The sequence below is a fragment of the Halichoerus grypus genome, chromosome 5 (genome assembly GCF_964656455.1).
Source record: "Halichoerus grypus chromosome 5, mHalGry1.hap1.1, whole genome shotgun sequence".
Taxonomy (NCBI): domain Eukaryota; kingdom Metazoa; phylum Chordata; class Mammalia; order Carnivora; family Phocidae; genus Halichoerus; species Halichoerus grypus.
Window position 1 is genome coordinate 112,034,726 of NC_135716.1, and position 22,732 is coordinate 112,057,457.

Genomic DNA, 22,732 nt, shown 5'->3' on the forward strand with positions numbered 1-22,732 from the left:
CACTTGATAATTTCTATTCTCTTCAAAGTAGATGTTACTTGTCAGTTAAAAAATCAATAAAAATGTACTTTTTGCAATCGTAATTGGCTTTGTGTTCTACTAAATGGCTAAATCATGATCACTTGACAAAAAAGAAATGTATTTAAAATTACATGTCTACCATAGGGAATGGAGATTGCTACACATAATCAATGCAAGCAGACATGAATGAATATTTGAACAAATAAAAGGAAGTTGAGGGGTGCCTGGCTCAGTCGGTTAAGCGTCTGCCTTCAGCTTAGGTCATGATCCCAGGGTCCTGGGATCGAGCCCCTTATTGGGCTCCCTGCTCAGCGGGGAGTCTTCTTCTCCCTATGCCCCTCACCCTGTTCTTGTGTGCGTGTTCTCTCAAATAAATAAATAAAAATCTTTAAAAATAAAATAAAAATAAATAAAAGGAAATTGATAAATGAAAAAAAAAAAAGACTATCTCCCAGCCTCTAATCCAGTAAGTTACAGACCTCTGATTTTCTTGACATATTTTTGGTTCCTTTGTATTCTGTTCCAGATGTTTCCGTATTAGTTCCTGTGTTCGAGCTTTTACTTCTTTTTCTATTGCTGCTTTTCTAAATTGGTTGAAGAGCTCATCTGAGGATTTCAGTACACCAGATGTTTTGACTGGTTTGCCTAAACTTTTCCAAGAGTCTGCATTCTTGATCTTTATATCCTAAAAAAATATTTGATTTAGTTTGTGTCTACAGATGTCAACCACATTTTGGAAGGAAAACAGTATTTTTTGACACAGTAATAGATCAAATTAAGATTCTAAGGCCTTCATATAATTTTATTAAATTATGAAAAATATGAAAATATGATAACAGATAAACTAAACTCATTAATCATCTAAGACCAAATTAAAATAGAATGCTTACCAATTATTTCAATTTAATGTACATATACAGTTGACCATTGAACATGGGGATTAGGGGTGCTGACACCTGCATAGTCAAAAGTCCATGTATAACTTCTGACTCCCTGAAAAAACTACTAACAGCCTACTGTTGACGGGAGGCCTTAACCAGTAACATTAGCAGTCGATTAACACATTTTCTGTTATATGTATTATATACTGTATTCTTAAAATAAAGTAAGCTAGAGAAGAGAAAACGTTCCTGAGAAAATTGTAATGAAGAGAAAATATATTTACAATACTGTATTGTATCGAAAAAACTGACTTATTATAAGTGGACCCAACAGTTCAAACCTGTGTTGTTCAAGGGTCAACTCTAACATAGAGTATGAGAATCTGCAAGGAATATAAAACTAAGTAAACCAGTCATGTAAAAAAAGATATTTATGGTCCCATATGAAAAATAAACCAAATATACAAATCATTAATAAGAGGCAAAGAAAGATAATGCCATAAGAATGGCACAGTATTTGTTGGGAACCCTGTGACATACCTTTGTCTTTCCTTTCTTAAAAAATTAACTGACTGTGACCACTCTTCTTAAATGAGTTCTATCATGATCTAGATCCATGCAACCCAATAGAAATATATGTAGTTTAAAATTTTCCAGTACAGGGGTGACTGGGTGGCTTGGTGGGTTGAGTGTTCAACTCTTGGGTTTCAGCTCAGGTCATGATCTCAGGGTTGTGGGATCGAGCCCTGAGTCAGGCTCTGTGCTTCCTGAGTCTGCTTGAGAGTCTCTTTCTCCCTGTGCCCCACCCCTTCTCCCCCGCACTCATGCGCACACACTCGCATGCACTCTCTCTCTCTCAAGTGAATAAATAAATCTTTAAAAAATAAAAAATAAAATTTTCCAGTACAGGGATTATATCTGGAAGAAGGCAGAATAGGAGGATCCTAAGCTCACCTTGCCACATGGATACAAATAGATAACATACACTTCAGTGTAAATAACCCAGAAAATGACCTCAAAGACTGGCAGAACAGACTCTACCCAGCTAAATATAGAGAAGAGGCCACAGTAGGGTAGGAAGGGCCAAGAGATGGTGGGGGACTAAACAGACCCATTGGACTCTGTGGGACTGTCTGTGGGAGGGAGGAATGCTGAGCATGGGCAGGGGAAAGAAACAGACACCCTAGGCACCAGGAAGATGAACCACAATATTTGGCTTTCAAAACCAGAGAGGCAGAATTTCATAAGTTCTTACAATCAGCAGGTCTTTAACACTTGGAACATTAAAACTCAGAGGTCTCTGTGGGAGAACTGGGAGAGTACAGTCCAAGTCCTTAAAGATGAGTACAACAAACAGCACTGTGGAGATACAGCAATAGAAGCACCAGTTTGAAAAACACCTGGTGTATATATATATATATGGGAGGGAGATTTGTTTACTCATCACAGAGTGTGTGCTTGAGATGAGTTAGAGGGGCAGGAATCAATGACAGACTTTTCCAGGAACAAAGGAGTTGGTCTGTACCATTTCCCCTCCCCTCACCCCCAGCTTAGACACCGGAACCAGCATGACCACAACATTCTCCACATAACTTGCTAACACCCCTTGCTCTGCCCCCATGCTTCTGCAAACCTGCACCCTAAAACCCAGCTTGCCTTGATCCCAGTCCAGTGAACTTATGTGGCTCTTGCTGGCACCATGCCCTGCCTTGCATTCTCCTGTGTACCTGCCCCCTCCAATATGCCCTTGGCAGAAGACAATACAAAGTGATGCCACAAGCCTGGCAGTGTGCAAGCAGCCCTGACAGAGACCAGTACCACTCCAAAGTGACCACTGCCCTGGGGAGAGGGGAAAATAAACACACACACACCAGTCCAACTGCAGCCCCAGCCATGGGCTGGGGCCAGACATCTAGTCTGGCTGCAGGACCCAACCACCAATGAAAGCTCATCAGGGCAAAACACAGGGAAAGCACCCAGCAGTTCTATGCTACTGCCTCTATGGCAAATGCCTGGTCTGACTCAACTCAAACCTGAGGCAACCGAAGACTCGCTCGCTAACAAACTGGAACCAAATCCTGCCTACAACAGGCAAAGTGAGCCATTGCAGATAACTGGACTGAAGGCAAATGTCACTTAGCCATAACTGTAGGCCCTATATAATGCATATAGGAGACACCCCTGAAATGCCAGTTTCTGGTGAACAGGAGACACTGCACTGCAGAGCACTACAGGACCTCTTTTTCAAAAGCCCATTACTTTCAAGTGAAGGAGATGTAGCTGACTTTCATAATACAAAGAAACAGACAGAATTAGACAAAATGAGAAGAAAGAGGAATATGTCCCAAATGAAAGAACAGGACATAGGAAGAGACCTAAAATGAAACAGGTAAGTAATATGACTGATTGAGCATTTAAAGTATTGGTCATAAAGATACTCACTGGATTTCAGACAAGAGTGAAAGACCTCAGTGAAACCATTAAGAAAGAGAGAGAAAACATAAAAAAAGGAACCAACCAGAGAAGAGGAACTCAGTAAGTGAAATTAAAAATAAACTAGAAGGAAGAAATAGTAGGCTAGGGGAATCAAAAGAACAGATCAGCAACCTGGAGGATAGAGTGATGGAAAACAAGCTGAAAAGGAGAGAGACAAAAAAAATAGTAATAATAAAAGATGAAACGAGACTTAAGGAACTCAGCAATACCCACCAAGCATAATAAAGAATAATAAAGAAAAGAGACAGAAAAGTGGGGAGAAAATTTATTTGAAGAAATATAATTGAAGAAATAATAACTGAAAACTTCCCAAATATGGGGAAGGAACCAGAAATCCAGATCCAGGAGGCACAGGGAGCCCCCAACAAAATCAATCCAATGAGGTCCATACCAAGACACATAGTAATTAAAATTGCTTTTAAAAGCTTCAGGAGAAAAGAAAACATACAAGAGAAAACCCCATAAGGATATCAGCTAATTTTTCAGCAGAAACTATACAGTCAAGAAGAAAGTGGCATGATATATTCGACATGCTGAAAGAAAAAAACATCTGCAATCAAGAATACTCTATCCAACAAGCCTATCATTCAGAAAAAGGAGAGAGAGTTTCCCAAAGAAAAGTTAAAGGAATTCATCACCACTAAACCAGCCCTGTGAGAAATATTAAAAGGGACTCTTTTAGTGGAAGGAAGACTGTAAGTAGGAGTAAAAAAAATAGGAAGCACAAAAGCAGTCAAATTAAGTATAGTTATAAAAATCAGTCAAGAGATTCACAAAATAAAAGGATGTAAGGTATGACACCATATACCTAAAACTTAGTGTTGTGGGAGGGTGGGGATGGAGAGGAGTAAAGAACAGGTTCAGCCTAAAGGACCATCAACTTAATATACACTGCTATATGCATAAGATGTTATATACAAACCTCATAGTAATGAAAAATTAAATACCAGTAATAGATATGCAAAAAAATAAAGAGAAGAGAATCCAAGTCTATCCCTAAAGAAAGCCAGCAACCATGCGAGAAGAGAACAAGAAAAATCAGGAACAGGGAAAACCTACAAAAATAACCATAAGACAAGCAACAAAATGGCATTAAGGCCATACCTATCAATAATTACTTTGAATGAAAATGGACTAAATGCTCCAATCAAAAGACAAAGGGTGATGGAATGGATAAAGGAGCAAGACTCACCAATACGCTGTCTCCAAGAGATTAATTTCATACTAAAGACACATGCAGATTGAAAGTGAAAGGATGGAAAATCATTTATCATGCAAATGGAAGAGAAAGGAAAGTCGGGAGCAATACTTGTATTGGACAAAACAGACTTTATTTTTTTAAATTTTTAAAAATTTAGTGTGGTATATTTCTTGCAATAGATTCCTATACAGCAGTGGTTCTCAAAATGTGATCCATGGATCCTTAAAGGTCCTGAGACATTTTTAGGGGGTCCACAGGATCAAAACTGTTTCCATAATAATACTGAGACATTATTCACACCGTTTTCACTGTGTTGACATTTGCCCTCATGGTACGAAAGTAATGGTGGGTAAAACTGCTGGTCATGAAAACATCGCAATTAGTTACCTAAAACTGTACAAATAGTCATTAGTCATCGTATTCTTTACTGCCACACATTTTCAGTGTGAAAAAAAATCCACTGTACTTAATATTCCTGTTGAAGCTATAGTTATTTCATTAAATGTCTACCCTGTAATGCCCCTCTTTTATTTTTTAATTTTTAATTTAAAATTTTTTTATTAACAAATAATGTATTATTTGTTTCAGGGGTACAGGTCTGGGATTCATCACTCCTACACAATACACAGCACTCACCACAACACATACCCCCCAAAATCCATCATCCAGCCCCCCTATCCCTCCCACCCGCCCTCCACTCCAGCAACCCTCTGTTTCCTGAGACCAAGAGTCTCTTATGGTTTATCTTCCCCCTCTGGTTTCATCTTGTTTTATTTTTTCCTCTCTTCCCCTTCCTGTTTTGTTTCTTAAATTCCACATAGGAGTGAGATCATATGATAATTGTCTTTCTCTGACTTATTTCCCTTAGTATAATACCCTCTAGTTCCATCCACATCATTGCAAATGGCAAGATTTCGTTTTTTTTGATGGCTGGGTAATATTCCATGGTATACATATACCACACCTTCTGAATCCATTCATCTGTTGATGGACATCTGGGCTCTTTCCATAGTTTGGCTATTGTGGACATTGCTGTTATAAACATTGGGGTGCAGGTGCACCTTTGGATTACCACATTTGTATCTTTGGGGTAAATACTCAGTAGTGCAATTGCTGGGCCATAGGGTAGCTCTATTTTCAACTTTTTGAAGAACTTCCATACTATTTTCCAGAGTGGCTGCACCAGTTTGCAGTCCCACCAACAGTGTAAGAGGGTTCCCCTTTCTCCGCATCCTTGCCAACATCTGTCATTTCCTGACTTGTTAATTTTAGCCATTCTGACTGGTGTGAGGTGGTATCTCATTGTCGTTTTGATTTGTATTTCCCTGATGCCGAGTGATGTTGAGCACTTTTTCATGTGTCTGTTGGTCATTTGGATGTCTTCTTTGCAGAAATGTCTGTTCATGTCTTCTGTCCATTTCTTGATTGGATTATTTGTTCTTTGGGTATTGAGCTTAAGTTCTTTATAAATTTTGGATACTAGCTCTTTATCTGATATGCCATTTGCACATATCTTCTCCCATTCCATAGATTTTCTTTTAGTTTCGTGGACTGTTACCTTTGCTGTGCAGAAGCTTTTTATCTTCATGAAGTCCCAATAGCCCAATAGTTCATTTTTGCCTTTGCTTCCCTTGGCTTTGGTGATGTTTCCAGGAAGAAGTTATTGTGGCTGAGGTCGAAGAGGTTGCTGCCTGTGTTCTCCTCAAGGACTTTGATGGATTCCTGTCTCACATTTAAGTCTTTCATCCATTTTGAGTCTATTTTTGTTTATGGTGTCAGGAAATGGTCCAGTTTCATTCTTCTGCATGTGGCTGTCCAATTTTCCCAATATCATTTGTTGAAGAGACTTTTTTCCATTGGATATTCTTTCCTGCCTTGTCAAAGATGAGCTGACCATAGAGTTGAGGGGCCATTTCTGAGGTTCTCTATTCTGTTCCACTGATGTGTCTGTTTTTATGCCAGTGCCATGTTGACTTGATGATTACAGCTTTGTAATAGAGCTTGAAGTCCAGAATTGTGATGCCACTGGCTGTGGTTTTCTTTTTCACCATTCCTTTGGCTATTTGGGGTCTTTTCTGGTTCCATACAAATCTTAGGATTATTTGTTCCAGCTCTGTGAAAAAAATTGATGGTATTTTGATAGGGATTGCACTGAATGAATAGATTGCTCTAGGTAGCATAGACATTTTTGTGTGTGTGTGTAATTTTTAAAATATTTTTTATTATAATCTTTTTTTATTATGTTCAGTTAGCCAACATATAGTACATCATTAGTACTGTGTTGAACAGCAGTGGTGATAGTGAACATCCCTGCTGTGTTCCTGACCTTAGGGGAAAAGCTGTCGGTTTTCCCCATTGACAAGAATATTCGCTGTGGGTTTTTCATAGATGGCTTTTAAGAAAGGATGCTGTACTTTGTCAAATGCTTTTTCTGCATCTATTGAGAGGATGATATGGTTCTTGTCCTTTCTTTTATTAATGTAGTGTATCACATTGATTGATTTGCAGATGTTGAACCAACCTTGCAGCCCAGGAATAAATTGCACTTGGTCGTGGTGAATAATCCTTATAATGTACTATTGGATCCTACTGGCTAGTATTTTGGTGAGAATTTTTGCATCCACGTTCATCAGGGATATTGGTCTGTAATTCTCCTTTTTGGTGGGGTCTTTGTCTGGTTTTGGGATCAAGGTAATGCTGGCCTTATAAAATGAGTTTGGAAGTTTTCTTTCCATTTCTATTTTTTGAAACAGTATCAGAAGAAAAGGTATTAATTCTTCTTTAAATGTTTGGTAGAATTCCTCTGGGAAGCCATCTGGCCCTGGGCCTTGTTTGTTGGGAGATTTTTGATTACTGCTTCAATATCCTTGCTGGTTACGGGTGGACAAAACAGACTTTAAAACAAAGACTGAAACAAGAGACAAAGGACACTATATAATCATAAAGGTAACAATTCAACAAGAAGATATAACAATTGTACATATTTATGCACCCAGCATGGGAGCACCCAAATACATACAGCAGCTAATAACAAAATAATCAATAGCAATAAAACATAGTAGGGGACTTTAACACCCCACTTACATCAAGGATAGATCATCCAAACACAAAATCAACAAGGAAACAATGGCTTTGAATTACACATTGGATCAGATGGAGCCAACAAGATATATTCAGAACATTCCATCTTAAACCAGCAGAATACACATTCTTTTCAAGTGCAAACACAGCACTCTCCAGTACAGATCACATGTTAGGCCACAGAATAAATCTCAACAAATTCAAAAAGATCAAAGTCATGTCCTACATCTTTCCTGACCAAAACATTATGAAACTAGCAGTCAACCACAAGAAAAAATCTGGAAAGAACACAAATACATGGAGGTTAAACATCATGCTACTAAACAATCAATGTGTCTACCAAGAAATCAGAGGAAATCAAAAAATGTGTAGAGACAAATGAAAATGAAAACACAATGGTCCAAAATCTTTGGGATGCTAAGAGGGAAGTTTTTAGCAATACAGGCCTACTTCCAGATGCACAAGAAATCTCAAATAGACAACCTAACCTTACACCTAAAGAAGCTAGAAAAATAACGACAAACAAAGCCTAAAGTCAGCAGAAGGAAGGAAATGATAAAGATTAGAGGAGAAATAAATGAAATAGAAACTTTTCCCCTAAGATCAGGAAAAAGACAAGGATGTCCACTCTCACCGCTTGTATTCAACACAGTTGGAAAGTCCTAGTATTGTAACAATCAAACAAGAGAAAGAAATAAAAGGCATCGCCATTGGTAAGGAAGTAAAACATTCACTATTTGCAGATGACATGATACTATATTTAGAAAACCCCAAACACTTCACAAAAAAAACTACTAGAAATGATAAATGAATTCGGTAAAGTCACAGGGTACAATAAAATCAATATACAAATAAAACTCAATATACAGAAATCCATTGCATTTCTATACACTAATAATGAAGTAGCAGAAAGAGAAACTAAGAAAACAATCCCATTTACAATTGCACCAAAAATAGTAAGACATCTTAGGAATAAACTTAACCAAGGAGGTGAAAGACATGTACTCTAAGAAGTATAAAATACTGATAAAAGAAACTGAAGATGACACAAACAAATAGAAAGGTATTTCATGCTCATGAATTGGAAGGAAATATATTGTTAAAATGTCCACACTACCCAAAGCCATCTACAGATTTAATGCAATCCCTATGAAATATTAACAGCATTTTCCACAGAGCTAGAAAAATAATCCTAAAATTTGTATGGAACCAGGGGTGCCTGGGTGGCTCAGTTGGTTAAGCATCTGCCTTCAGCTCAGGTCACAATCCTGGAGTCCCGGAATCGAGCCCCTCACTGAGCTCCCTACTCAGCAGGAAGTTGGCTTCTCCCTCTGCCCCTCACCCCACTCCTGTTCTCTCTCTCTCCCTCTCTTGCTCTCAAATAAATAAAATCTTTATAAAAAAAAATTTGATGTGGAACCAAAAAGATCCCAAATACCCCAAGCAATCTTGGACAAGAAGAACGAAACTGAGAGTATCACAATCCCAGGTTTCAAGATATACTATTAAGCTACAGCAATTAAAACAGTATGGTGCTGGCACAAAAACAGACACAATGGTCAATAGAGCAGAATATAGAGCCCAGAAATAAACCAATGATTAATCTTTGAGAAAGGAGGCAAGAATATGCAATGGGAGAAAGACAGTCTCTTCAACAAATGGTGTTGGGAGAACTGGACCACTTTCTTACACTATACACAAAAAATAAACTCCCAAAATGGATTAAAGACCTAAATGTGAAACCTGAAACCATAAAAATCCTTGGCAAGAGCATAGGCAGTGATTTCTCTAACATCAGCCACAGAAACATTTTTCTAGAGATGTCTCCTGAGGCAAGGGAAACTAAAGCAAAAATAAACTATTGGAACTATACAAAAAATAAAAAGCTTCTGCACAGTAAAGGAAACAGTCAACAAAACTAAAAGACAACCTACTGAATAGAAGATATTTGAAAATGACATATCCAGTAAAGGGTCAGTATCCAAAATATATAAAGAACTTACACAGCTCAAATCCAAAAAACCCCTAAATAATCACATTTAAAAAGGGACAGAAGATATGAACAGACATTTCTCCAAAGAAGACATCCAGATGGCTAACAGACACATGAAAAGATCCTCAATAGCACTCATCATCAGTAACATGCAAATCAAAACCACAATGAGATATCACCTCATATCTGTCAGAAGTGCTAAAATCAAAAACACCAGAAACAACAAATGCTGGTGAGGAATAGAGAAAAAGGGATCGTTGTGTACTATTTTTGGCAGAGATGCAAACTGGTACAGCCACTGTGTAAAATAGTATGAAGGGTCCTCGAAAAAATAAAAAACAGAACTACTCTATATTCCAGCAATTCCATTACTGGGTATTTACCCAAAGAGTATGAAACACTGATTCCAAAAGATGAATGTACCCCTATTTTTACTGCAGCATTATTTACAACAGCCAAGTAGTGAAAGCAACCCAAATGTCCACTGATAAATGGATGGATAAAGAGGTGATATATATATTATATATAATATTCCATTATAGATATGTTATATATATCTATTATATATATATATCATATGTGAAATCACTCATATGTGGAATTTAAGAAACAAAACAAAGAAAAAAAGAGACAAACCATAAAAACAGACTCAACTATCGAGAACAAGCAGATGATTACTAGAGGGGAGGTGGATAGGGGGATGGGTAAAATACCTGAGGGAGATTAAGAGTACACTTATCATGATGAACACTGAATAATGTGAATTGTTGAATCACTACATTGTACACCTGAAACTAATAACAACATGTATGTTAACTATACTGGAATTAAAAGTAAAAAAAAAAATCTGCCAGTACATTAAAAAGTTAAAAAAAAAAATTGTAACATTTTATGTATTTACCCAAATATACCCAAAGCATTATTATTTCAATATGCACCAAGTGTAAAGTTTGAAGATAATTTTATATTTTTTATAAACCTTCCAAATTGGTGTTTATTTTATATTTATAGCACATCTCAATTTGAATGCTAAATTGATTAGAAACAATTGATTTACAATCACATTTCATAAAATGTACAGTTGAAAAAGTAGATATGCACAATCAAGCTATTATTCCAAACATACTTAAGTTTTCCAGTAACTCAACTGAGTATCAGTTTTGAAAGTTGATTTAAAAATAAGGTTTAAAACTCAGTTCCTCAGTTGCACAAGCCACATTTCAAGGGCTCCATAACCGTATGTGGTTAGTGGCTACCATATTGGACACTGGACAATGCAAAGTCTAGAAGGTCCTTCTAAGAGTTAAACTGCCACATTCTCCAGTACAGATCATGTGTTATACCATAAAACAAGTCTGAATACATGTAAGAGATCTGAAATTATATCAAAGCATTATTCCTGACCACAATAGTATGAAACTAGAAATCAATTACAAGATTAAAACTGGAAAATTCACAAATATGGACATTAAACAACATGCTACTACTGAACAACCAATGGCTCAAGGAAGAAATAAAAAAACTAAATATCTTGAGACAAATGAAAATGGAAATACTACATACCAAAATATATGAGATATAGCAAAAGCAGTTTAAGAGGGAAGTTTACAGTGATAAATGCATACATCATGAAACAAGAAAGATCTCACATAACCTAACTTTATAACTCAAGGAACTAGAAAAAGAAGAACAAAGCCCAAAGTTAGTAGAAGGAAGAAAATAACAAAGATCAGGGCAGAAATAGTTTTCTAAGACAACAGAAAAGATCAATGAAACTAAAAGCTGATTTTTTGAAAAGATAAAAAAAAATAGACAAACCTTTAGCTAGACTCACCAAGAGAAAGAGGATTCAAATAAGTAGAATCATCAATGAAAGAGATATTACAACTGATACCACAGAAATACAAAGATAAGAGACTAATATGAACCATTATATGTCAATGAAATGAACCTGGAAGAAATGGATCAATTCCTAGAAACATACAATCTCCCAAGACTGAATGATGATGAAACAGAAAATCTGAACAGACTGATTACTAGTGAGGACACTAAGTCAGTAATCAAAAGCCTCCAAAACACCAAAAATCCAAGAACAGATGGCTTCACATTTAAAGACTATCAATCCTTCTCAAACTCTCCCCAAAAAGAGGACAGGAACTCTTCCAAATCCATTTTATAGCCAGCATTACCCTGATACCAAAACCAGGTAAGGACACAAGAAAATTATAGGCCAATATCCCTGATGAACATAGATATAAAAGTCCTCAATAAAACATTAGCAAACCCAATTCAACAATACATTAAAGGGATCATACACTACAATCAAGTAGGATTTACTCCAGGGATGCAAGGATGGTTCAACATCCACCAATCAATACAATATACCACATTAATAAAATGAAGAATAAGAATCATATGATTATCTCAATTGATACAGAAAATGCATGTGACAAAATTTATTTATTTGAAAGAGGGGGGAAGGGCAGAGGGAGAGAGAAACCAAGTAGACTCCGTGCCAAGCACAGAGCCCAATGTGGGGCTTGATCCCATGACCCTGAGATCACAACCTGAGCCAAACCCAAGAGTCAGACGCTTAACCAACTGTGCCGCCCAGGTGCCTCAACAGCTGTTTTTATATGATAAAAACTCCCAATAAAGTGGGCATAGAGGTAAGGTATCTCACATAATAAAAGCTATATATGACATGACCCACAGCTAATAACATACTGAACAGTGAAAAGATGAAAGCTTTTCCTCTAAGATCACGAACAAAATAAGGATGCCCCCTCTTGCCAATTCTATTCAACACAGTATTTTAAGTCCTAATAAGAGCAATTTGGCAGGAAAAATAAATAAAAAGGACTCAAATCAGAAAGAAGTAAAACTGTGAGTATTTACAGATTACATGATAGTATATATAGAACCTTATAGGCTCAACAACAATAATAAAACCCTATTAGAACTATTAAGTTCAGTAGAGTACAGTAATAACAATAGTATGGTATTGATCTAAACATAGATACATAGTTCACTAGAACAGAATAGAGCCCAGAAATAAAATCACACAAATTTGGTCCATTAATGTACAACAAAGGAGTGAGGAGTATAGAATGGGCAAAGGACAGTCTCTTCAAAAAATGGTGTTGGGAAAACTGGACAGCCACATGCTTCTGTATAACGAAGGAAAACAACATAAAGGTCACCTCCTGGAGAAAATATTTGCAAATCATATATCTGATAATAGGTTAATATCCAAAATACAATCTTGCATAAAGAACTCATACAACTCAATAGCAAAACAAACAAATAAACAAACAAAAAAAACCAATCTGTTTAAAAAATAGGCAGAGGATCTGAACATTTTTCCCAAGAAAATATACAAATGGACAACAGGTCCATGAAAAGGTGCTCAACATCACTAGTCACCAGAAAAATACATAACAAAACCACAATGAGGTATCACCTCACACCTGTCAGAATGGCTATCATCAAGAAGACAAGAGATAACAAGTGTTGGTGAGGACGTAGAGAAAAGGGAATCCTTGCATACTATTGATGGGAGTATAAACTGGTATGGCTACTACTGAAAACAGTATGGAAGTTCCTCAAAAAGTTAAATTAAAAATAGCATAAACGTTCTGCATGGAGCACTGGGTGTTATGCACAAACAATGAATCATGGAACACTATATCTAAAACTAATGATGTAATGTATGGGGATTAACATAACAATAAAAAAATTAAAAAATAAAAATAAAAATAGCATAAAAAAGAAGGAAATCTTGCCATTTGTAACAACATGGGTTGACTTTGAGGGCATTATGCTAAGTGAAATAAATCAAACAGAAAGATAAATAACGTATGATTTCCACTTATATGTGGAATCTAAACAAACAAACGAAACCAAACTCAGAACAGATTCGTGGCTGACAGAGGAGGGTGGTGAGGAGTGGGGAAATTGGGTGAAGGGCGTCAAAAGGTACAAACTTCCAGTTATAAAATAAATAAGTCCTGCAGGGGTAATGTATAGCATGGTGACTATAGTTAATAATACTGAATTATATTTGAAAGTTGCTAACAGACTAGACCTTAAAAGTCTGCATTGCAAGAAAGACAATTTGTAACTGTGTGGCACTAGACTTATCGTGGTGATCATTTCACAATACAAATATTGAATCATTATATATAAATACTGAATCATTATGTTGTACATCTGAAAACTAACATGTTGTATGTTAATTATATCTCAATTAAAAAAAAAGTTAACCTGCCTATCTGTGTAAGGAAAGAAGAGGATTATACAATACCTAAACATCCTCTGTTGAAATTTTTTTTTTTGGTAATTTTCTCCTTAATAAGTATGCTTAATTGCTCTTTTCATATATTTCCATGAAATACTAGGGAAAAATTTGTCAAGGGTCCCAGATAAAGCATAAGAAAATTTATGACTAGATATACTCATGGGTCTTTAACTTCTGTCCCGAAGTATTAAAAGGAGTCAGACATCACCTAGTGGTCAGCTAAATGTCCTTCAGAAGTGTTTCCCATATATTACCAATAAAACCTATTTTGTTCTTACTCATGGAATAGGCTAAATACCAGCTGCAGAATTCATATGACTACTCAGCCATTTAAAGCATCTCATCTTCAGATAGAGGTCTGAAACAACCATGGTAATACCTGGCAGTATATTAAACGGGGAATAAAGGAAGGATGAAAACTGGTCACTAGCTTTGTGCCTAAAATTTCTACTTAATTGCAATGAAATTTTGGCAGATTCTAAGATAGTAAACTTCATATGTGGGTTTGGAGAATAGGACAGTTTTTCAGGTATCACAAAGAATAAGAAGACTAGAAAGGTGGAGATAAGAATGGCAAGTATTCCTCATTGAAGAATGAATATAGTTAAAGGTATTACTAGTGTATCTGGGGAGAAATGAATAGTTCAGTTGCAATTAGTTACAAGGCATCTAGTTAAGACTGAAAAGCTAGTCTGGGGTCATATAATATAAAGGTGTTTAATGTTCATTCTGTAGTCAAATTTAGAAACCAGTGGCGGTTTCATACAGATGAGTAAAATCATCAGAGGAACACATCAAGAGGAACATAAGAATGCTTAAAGTGGAATGGATCAGAATAAGGAGGGTCTCGGGGTGCCTGGGTGGCTCAGTCATTAAGCGTCTGCCTTCTGCTCAGGTCATGATCCCAGGGTCCTCGGACTGAGCCCCACATTGGGCTCCCTTCTCCACGGGAAGCCTGCTTCTCCCTCTCCCACTCCCCCTGCTTGTGTTCCCTCTCTCACTGTGTCTATCTCTGTGAAAAAATAAATAAAATCTTAAAAAAAAAAAAAAAAAAGAATAAGGAGGGTCTCAAGCCGGACCAGTTAGAAATGTTAAAAAGAGCTCAGATTAAAGGCAGTAAGTACTGGTTTATGAGGTGGAAATAGAGAAGGAGACATATTGGAAGTAAAACTCAAAGAACATAGCAACTCCTTGGCTGCAGGACACTGAGAAGTCATCAAAAATGTTTAAGAATTATAGGAGGCCAGGACTAGACATACATATTTGAGTCATCTGCAGAGAGACCAAAACTGAAATCACCATAGTGAATGTTCAGTCAGATAAAGAAGTAGTAGAACATCCTGGTTTCTCACCCTATCAAGACTTTGGGAAGGATGCAACAATTTTAGAGGTCACTGGTTCCTCTGATAGGGCAAACAGCAGAGACAGAGGAGAAGCTAGATGCTAGGCACAACTAAGGCACTGGTTCTCACCTGCGGGTGATTCCCCTAGGCCCAGGGAAGACATCTGGCAATGTACCTGGATGCTTTTGGTTGTCACATGGGGGTGGGGGAAAGGGTGCTACTAGCATCCAGTGGGGGAGAGGTTAAGGGTCCTGTTCAGCATTTTCCAATGCACAGCCCTACCCCTGACACAGACTTATCCAAGCCCAAAATGTTAATAGTGCTAAACCAGAGAAACCCTGGTTTAAGATGTAAATGGGTAGTGGGAAATTAAGACAAAAAGGAATAATAGAGACCATAGAGATGGCAGGAGACCTCCACAATAAATCTGCTGAATACAAGAGAATTAAGAACAGAGATGAGTTTGTTTTGGTAATAAGAAAGATCTTTTCCTGAGGCTGAAGAGAAGAATGGCAAAGCCAGGGTTTCTTAGTAAAAAGACAAGACGTTGAATGTTTGTTGAAATTTTTTGTTTTAGTCCCAGCTCTTATTTGGGCAAGATACTTGAACCACCTGAGCTCTAGTTTATGCACATAGACTAATACTCAAAAATCTCTTCTAGCACTGATATTCCATAACCTCTCTTCTCAATAGGAGGTAACACTGCTGATAGTGTTAGAGGGAGCAATGGTGGGAAATATTAAGAATGGAAACTGCTGTGAAGAGAACAAGCCACACAGTCCTACTCCTTCTTAAGCTTTCATTTCAACATTTTAGTTTCTGCTACATGCTAGGCATTAGAAATAAAGTAGACATGTCACTTTTACCTATGGCACAAACTGCAACAGTATGACATATACTAGATGTTTTGCTGCTTATTTTACCCTTTTGGAAATTTTCTTATTCTTTTCAAACTTTATTTTGGGTCAGTCAAAATTATAAAGAGTTTTGATAAGTTAGAAACAAAGATTATAGTTAAGCCAAATATTTAAGAAATTCTGCGGCACTATTCTTTCCATCGTAAAGGAGATGGGCAACACTTTTGTTATTAAAACAAAAACCAGTAAAATAAAAAATTAATGTTGGATATCAGAAAAAACACTTTTTAAAAAGATTTTATTTATTTGAAAGAGAAACAGAGAAAAGTGCACACGAGCACAGGTGGGGGAACAGAGGCAGAGGGAGAAGCAGACTCCCCGCTGAGCAGGGAGCCCGATGTGGGACTTGATCCCAGGATGCTGGGATCATGACCTGAGTCCTAGGCAGATGCTTAACCGACTGAGCCACCCAGGTGCCCCAGAAAAGGCACTTTTTAATATGATTCTTATGAATAACAAAATACCCAAATTCAACATAATTTTTGATGACAATAATTATTAGTACATTATCTAAGAAAATTAAAAATTCTAAGAAAACACAAGGACCAAATCAGTATGCTCCTTATGGTGAAATGGTACATATTCCTAAGTGTGGCCAAACACTTAGGAATAGTAAAAGTTGTCCTCTGAAGTACTTCCAAGGAAAAAAGAAAGAAAGGAAGGAAGAGAGGAAAAATGGAAGAAAGGAAGGGAGGGAGAGAAAAGGGAAGGATATATAAACATCTCCTTCACAGTAAGTTTCTGAGAATGACTCAAATGCCTAGAAGAATACCTGATATATCTAGTGCATCCCAAACATCTATAATATTTGTTGAAAGAATGATCAATGTGTAGTTTGAGAGTAAGTGCACAAAAGACTCCATTAGGAAATCCCCCATAACAAATTCTAGAAGACAGCTTTATGACATGCTTTAAAATCAGGATAGCTGGCACATACCAGCATTACAGAACTTACAATTAAACATAAGCATGGGAACTGATGGTAGAAGGGATAGGGAAGATGTTGCTCACAAGTAACATTTTTTTTTTAAAATAGGCCAAAAAATATATATATATTTTTTTTATTAAATAGGCTTAGAGATCCAAAATCTCATTCAAGTTAAGCCTTAAAATACCCCTTGTGCCACCTCCATATTCAATTTTAAATCCCTTCAAGATCTGTGAGGAAAAAATAACATCACTCTTACCTTCTGCACAGGTACTTGACATTCAGATTCTAACACCGCTGTGTCATTATCACCAGACTGATGCGTCACAGTTAGGCCATTCAAATGTTGTTCAGAATCACCTAGATGCACACATTTTTAGAACAGTATAATCAATATATTCATATTGTTTGTCCATAATTTGACCTTTTCTCCCATCCTGCCCCCGCCCCCAGGTCAGAAACTATGAAAACAAAATGATTAATTTTTTGATGTTGTTTAACTTCGGAATATTCTTAGTTGAGGAACTGTTATACTGTAAAATAAACATTTTTCACTTGAAATTTATGTCCTCTTGTTTTGTCTACATTAAGGATAGTTCGCACTGTGGTTCACCCACCAAAATCTGTTTCATCTGTCCCCATGGTATAGCAGTCCTCTACTGCGCAAACTGACCTCCGCTCCAGAGATGGGTTTTCATTAGGCTACCCCAACACCAGTGAGTCATTTAGGAAAGAGCAGGCCTAAGCCAATGCAGGGCTCTTAGGGAAAGATACTTCTTGGTGAAATTGAAAACAAAATACAAAGAATGGAAGAACTAAGACATTAAATATCTACAATAGCTAGTGAGGAGAAAAGAGCATAAAATGTAAAAGGTTGGCTTGACTCGGGGGTAAAGAGAACAAACTATGCAATCCTATTAGCTGTTAAACTTTCATACCAATATTTCATTTATTATTGGTAAAGATAACTACAGAAAAAGAGCTTAAGCCTTGGTCAAACCATGCCTAAATGACTGACCTACCTTTGGACTGGTGATTGTATATGCTAACAAAATAACTTATATCGTTCAAGCCATCTTGAACTGACTTTTCTGTCATACGCAACCATGAACATCCTGATACATGAACTTACTTGGGTCATTTCTCTTTCAATTCTCTCTAATTCTTTTCTACAGGCCCTAACAAGTAGCAAAAGGACAGAGGAGACAAATGAAAACTAAGCTGCTATCTTTATTAACTGATTCAAGCTCACAGAAATCTAGCCACTTACATATTGTAGGAACTTAGATTTAAACTTCTACTACCCATCAATCCCTTGACTGATTCTCTGGTCAAATCCTACTAGTTGAAGTTGAAGCTTGATGAAGAGAGGAACATTAAGGGATGGGAGTGAGCGTAGAAGGGCAAGAGAAAAGCTACAATGGAGGCATGAATGAAAGAACAAAGATTAAATTTGTATGTCCCTACATAGCCCAATGTACTTATGTTTTCTCAGTTCAACAAGGAATGGAAAAATAGGGAGTTAAGCTTTAAGTTTAGAACTACATCCCTTTTGTGCTTCAGGCCAGATATTATTTAAGAAGTAGAAACAGTATGTATGTCAAGAGAAGTAAATTCTAAATGACTCTCAGTTTGCTGAGCTAAGTGGTGCAGTGCTATTATCAAGCGTTAAAGAGGAATAGCATGGCTGCCACCTGGTCACAGGCTCCATGCCTGCTCCACGCAGACATGGCAAAAATGTCCAGCCCTACTGAGACTGAGCAGTGCATCGACTTTCTGATTACTGTTTTCCAGAAGTGTGCTGGATAGGGGGGTAATAACTGCACTCTCCAAGACAGAGTTCCTAATCTTCATGAACACAGAACTGGCTGCCTTCACAAAGAACCAGAAGGACCCTGGCATCCTTCACTGCATGATGGAAAAACTGGACCTCAACTCTGATGGCCAGCTAGATTTCCAGGAATTTCTTAATCTTACTGGTGGCATGGCCACAGCTTGCCATGACTCCTTTACAAGGTCTACCCATTCCTAGAAGTGAATCTGAGGGGCTCTTGAGCCTGGCCTCCAGACAACCCCTTTCCTTCAAAGCAGCCTCCCAGTCATCATCTCCTCCTCACATCCTACACATACCGAGCCCAGTGTCCACTGCCGCATGCAGGCCAGTCCTGCTGGTAGTTAATAAAGCAACAGTGTTTTCTAAAGCAAAAGAGAATTAAAGAGGAAAGATTAAAATGTGGGGATTAAAATAGGGAAATTCAGTTTTGGCATGCTGTGTTTGACATGCCTATGTGATGTTTAAGAAAAGATGTTCAGTAGAGTTGTATGAATATGCATGGGGCCTGGATGCTTGATTTGTAAAAATGAGACTAGGAGTCACAGACACCAAGATCACTCAGGCAGAATGTATAGATCCAACCTTTATAATAAGTAGAAAATAATCAATGTATGGCAGACCTGGGTAAATGGGAAGGCTGTTCCAAGCCTACAAGCCTACTGCTATAAAGTTGAGGGGATCACTACTAGCTTAGTAAACCTAGGCTTTGGAACATGGCTAGAATACCATAAAGTAAAAAGATAAAGGCTTAATGATGCAACTTAGATTATTTTCAGCATTTAAAGATAGGCAGATACAGAGATATCTGTAAGGAACATTCAAAGAGATGGGATGGTGAAGAAAATAGTGTCACAGAAGCCTAAGTATGTCAAGGGTCCAGCTCTCTGAAAAACATTTTTATGGGGATGACCCTCTGGTACCGCAAAACACTACAAAACTTCTTTCCTCAGACTTCTGTTTTTTGACCTGCACCAGTATCTAGCCCATATTCTCTGAGCCACTGAAGCTTATAATCCTTTGTTATTAAAATCTAGCATATATTCATCTTTTGCAGACCCGCTCATTCTACCCTTGTAATTTTTTTCAACCTTTCGCTTTTCTTTTTTTCCATTACTTCATTTTTTTTTTCTACTACTGGAAAAGCCCAATTGGTCTCTTCTTTCTCTGGTCCTTATGGCCCATTCTTCCAACTGGCCTGTATAATATTGGCAGATTAATTACCTTGAAGCACACCCTTTGCTCAGAAAAAACCCTTCACTGGCTCCCCAATGACTATACCATTATCATTAAGTCCAAAGTCTATAGATATCAAGGTTCTTTATGATCTGAACCTGGTCTACCTTTCCAAATTCATTCCCCCATATTCCTATTTATCCAACCAAAGCTTTAATCACATCCAATTATTGATTGCCTAAATACCTTCATGCATGTTGTTTCCTCCATCCAAAATGCCTTTCAGTCCTAGATATACATAGATAAGTCTTACTTCTTCCTCCAATATCCAGCTCAAATGATACTTAATCTGTAAAATACACATCTGCCAAAGAGATCAGGTAATTTTGCCTTCCTCATCTCTTTAAATTTTGATTTGATTCTTTTAGGGAACATTATTTTTATTTTGTATACCAGTTGTTTATTTCTCCTACTAGATGGCAAACTCTTTGATTTATCTTTTCATTTGCCATATTAATTCACAATCATATGATAGCATAAGCATTTGTTTTTTAAAAATTCTTAATATAATTGAGGGAAGATTTATAAGCTGGGAAATGAATTTGGGAAATGGCTAGGTTATAAGGATAAGGCTAGTAATCCTTTGTAACTTAAAACTTCAACTTATTTTAAGGAAAAAAATTAGGCATTTTCCAGTTCATGCGGAGATGATGGCAATAGTTTTGAAAAAACTGTTAACACTCAATTCAATTTCTTAAAGCTTTTATGTACTAACATTTTGTCAAATGTTTTTGTATTAAGAAACGTAAGTGAAAAAATCTTTTATTGTTTGAAAGATTTAACTAAACATTTATTTCCATCAAGATTAAACTCCAGAAAAGTAAACTTCTATATACATGTTAGTTTACACACATTTGCAGTCTCCCTTGGGCACAGTGCCACCTACAGTTGGCACATGCAAACCACTTGGTTCTGGAAAATTTGGTAAGTGCAATAGAATAGCCACTCTGGCATCATCCAAGCATTCTTTTTATACAATATTCACACAAATTCCTTTTACTCACAATCACATATAAACAAAAATTTAATACAATAAACTTACCGCAACTGAAGACTTAGATATTGAAGCCTGACTTTTCATAGATAGGATGTTTTCTTAAAATAGGAACAAAAGACCATCTTGACTGCATTCTTTGTTTTCTACTGTCTAGTTCTTCAGGGCTATCCCTACCAATCTTCTATGAATTTACTATAATGAAAATAACACCTTTCTCAACTCTGGCTCTTTCTGAGCAACCTTTAAAAATGTCCATATCTCTCTGATTCAAAAACTCAAACATAATGAAATAATGTCTCCCCCTCTCACCAAAAAACCCCCACCAGCCCCCCCCAAGAAAATTATCTTCCTGTTAAAGCCACAGCTATCTTCTCCACCAATAAACTTCTTGAAAAACTAGTTTTACATTCAGATTCCATTACTTCTCAACTTACAAAAATCTGGCTTCTACCCCAATCACAGCGGCCACTAAAAACCTTTTGCAAAAGCAAAAAATCTCATACTGCCAATTTTAATCCTCTCTCCTCACTCCTCATCTTACTTTAATGCATTGCAATATACTCTTGTGGTACTTGTATACCCTTGTGATTTGATGACATCATCTTTTAACTTAATTTTTTCTATTTTTACTGAGGATTTTGCTTCCTAGAATTTTGTCCTTCACCTTTCTCTTCCTGCTTTATATATTTTCCTGGGTGTTTTCATTCATTCTCTGTTTCAAGTAGCTTCTATATACTGGTAATTCCTAAATTATAGTTCTCATTATACCCTCTCAGTTCTAGAAACCTATTTATAGTTTTCTATTGTTGTCTATTTCCAATTTATAGTTGTCTATTTCCAATTAGATACTCCAGTACCTCACACATGTCCAAAGTGAGCACTGCCTCTTAATGGCAGTCCAACTATTGGATGATACCTTGGTGAGACATTCATTCTAACAAAGCCTAACAAATGCACCACAAAAATATTTTTCTAATTTATCCACATCCTTTCCATACTTACTGCCTTATTTATGGTCCTCATAATTTCTTTCCTAGACTACAGCACTCAGCTTCCTTACTTGGTCCCAACTGTACCAGGGCATCTTCATCTTAATCTGCCCCCTTTACAGTTAAGCAGTAATCACTTCCTAACACAAAATCTGATTTTGTTATGCTCCTCTTTGAAGCTACTTGTATACAAAATTAAAGGCCTAAATGGAACACTTGTAGTCAAGGTAATTCATGACCTAGAATTACTAGATCTTCAGTTATGCTCCTGCATAATTTGAAAACCTTTTTCCACAAAAGGACAGATGTAAATATTTCATACTTTGGATCTTTATTTTTATTCTTGGGATGCCCTCCAGTGTTGCTTTGGGAAGAGCTAAGACTTGAGTTAAATACAGTATGAAATACTCAAACACAGAATAGTAGGGAGCTATCACTGGAAGCAATAAAGGAGGCCCAAAACTTCTCTGTTCTTCCTAATCTGTGCTGTAGTAAAACAATTTAGAAATTTCTTCTGC

General features: G+C 36.9%; 1 protein-coding gene, 1 long non-coding RNA gene and 1 pseudogene across 4 annotated transcripts in view; 2 read left to right on the top strand and 1 right to left on the bottom strand.

Moving 5' to 3' along the window:
* Positions 1–22,732, top strand: part of LOC144381899 (uncharacterized) — a 131,809-nt gene that overhangs the window by 30,660 nt on the left and 78,417 nt on the right. The gene's annotated exons all lie outside the window — the stretch shown is intronic.
* Positions 1–22,732, bottom strand: part of BRDT (bromodomain testis associated) — a 66,297-nt gene that overhangs the window by 6,585 nt on the left and 36,980 nt on the right. For all 3 annotated transcript variants that reach the window (XM_078071724.1, XM_078071723.1, XM_078071721.1), the window contains 2 exons: positions 17,421–17,521; positions 501–706 (listed from right to left, as the gene is read on the bottom strand). In XM_078071724.1, coding sequence (XP_077927850.1) covers positions 501–706; positions 17,421–17,521 — 307 coding nt within the window. The remainder of the gene's footprint in view (positions 1–500; positions 707–17,420; positions 17,522–22,732) is intronic.
* Positions 18,890–19,193, top strand: LOC118542837 (protein S100-A11 pseudogene; annotated as a pseudogene).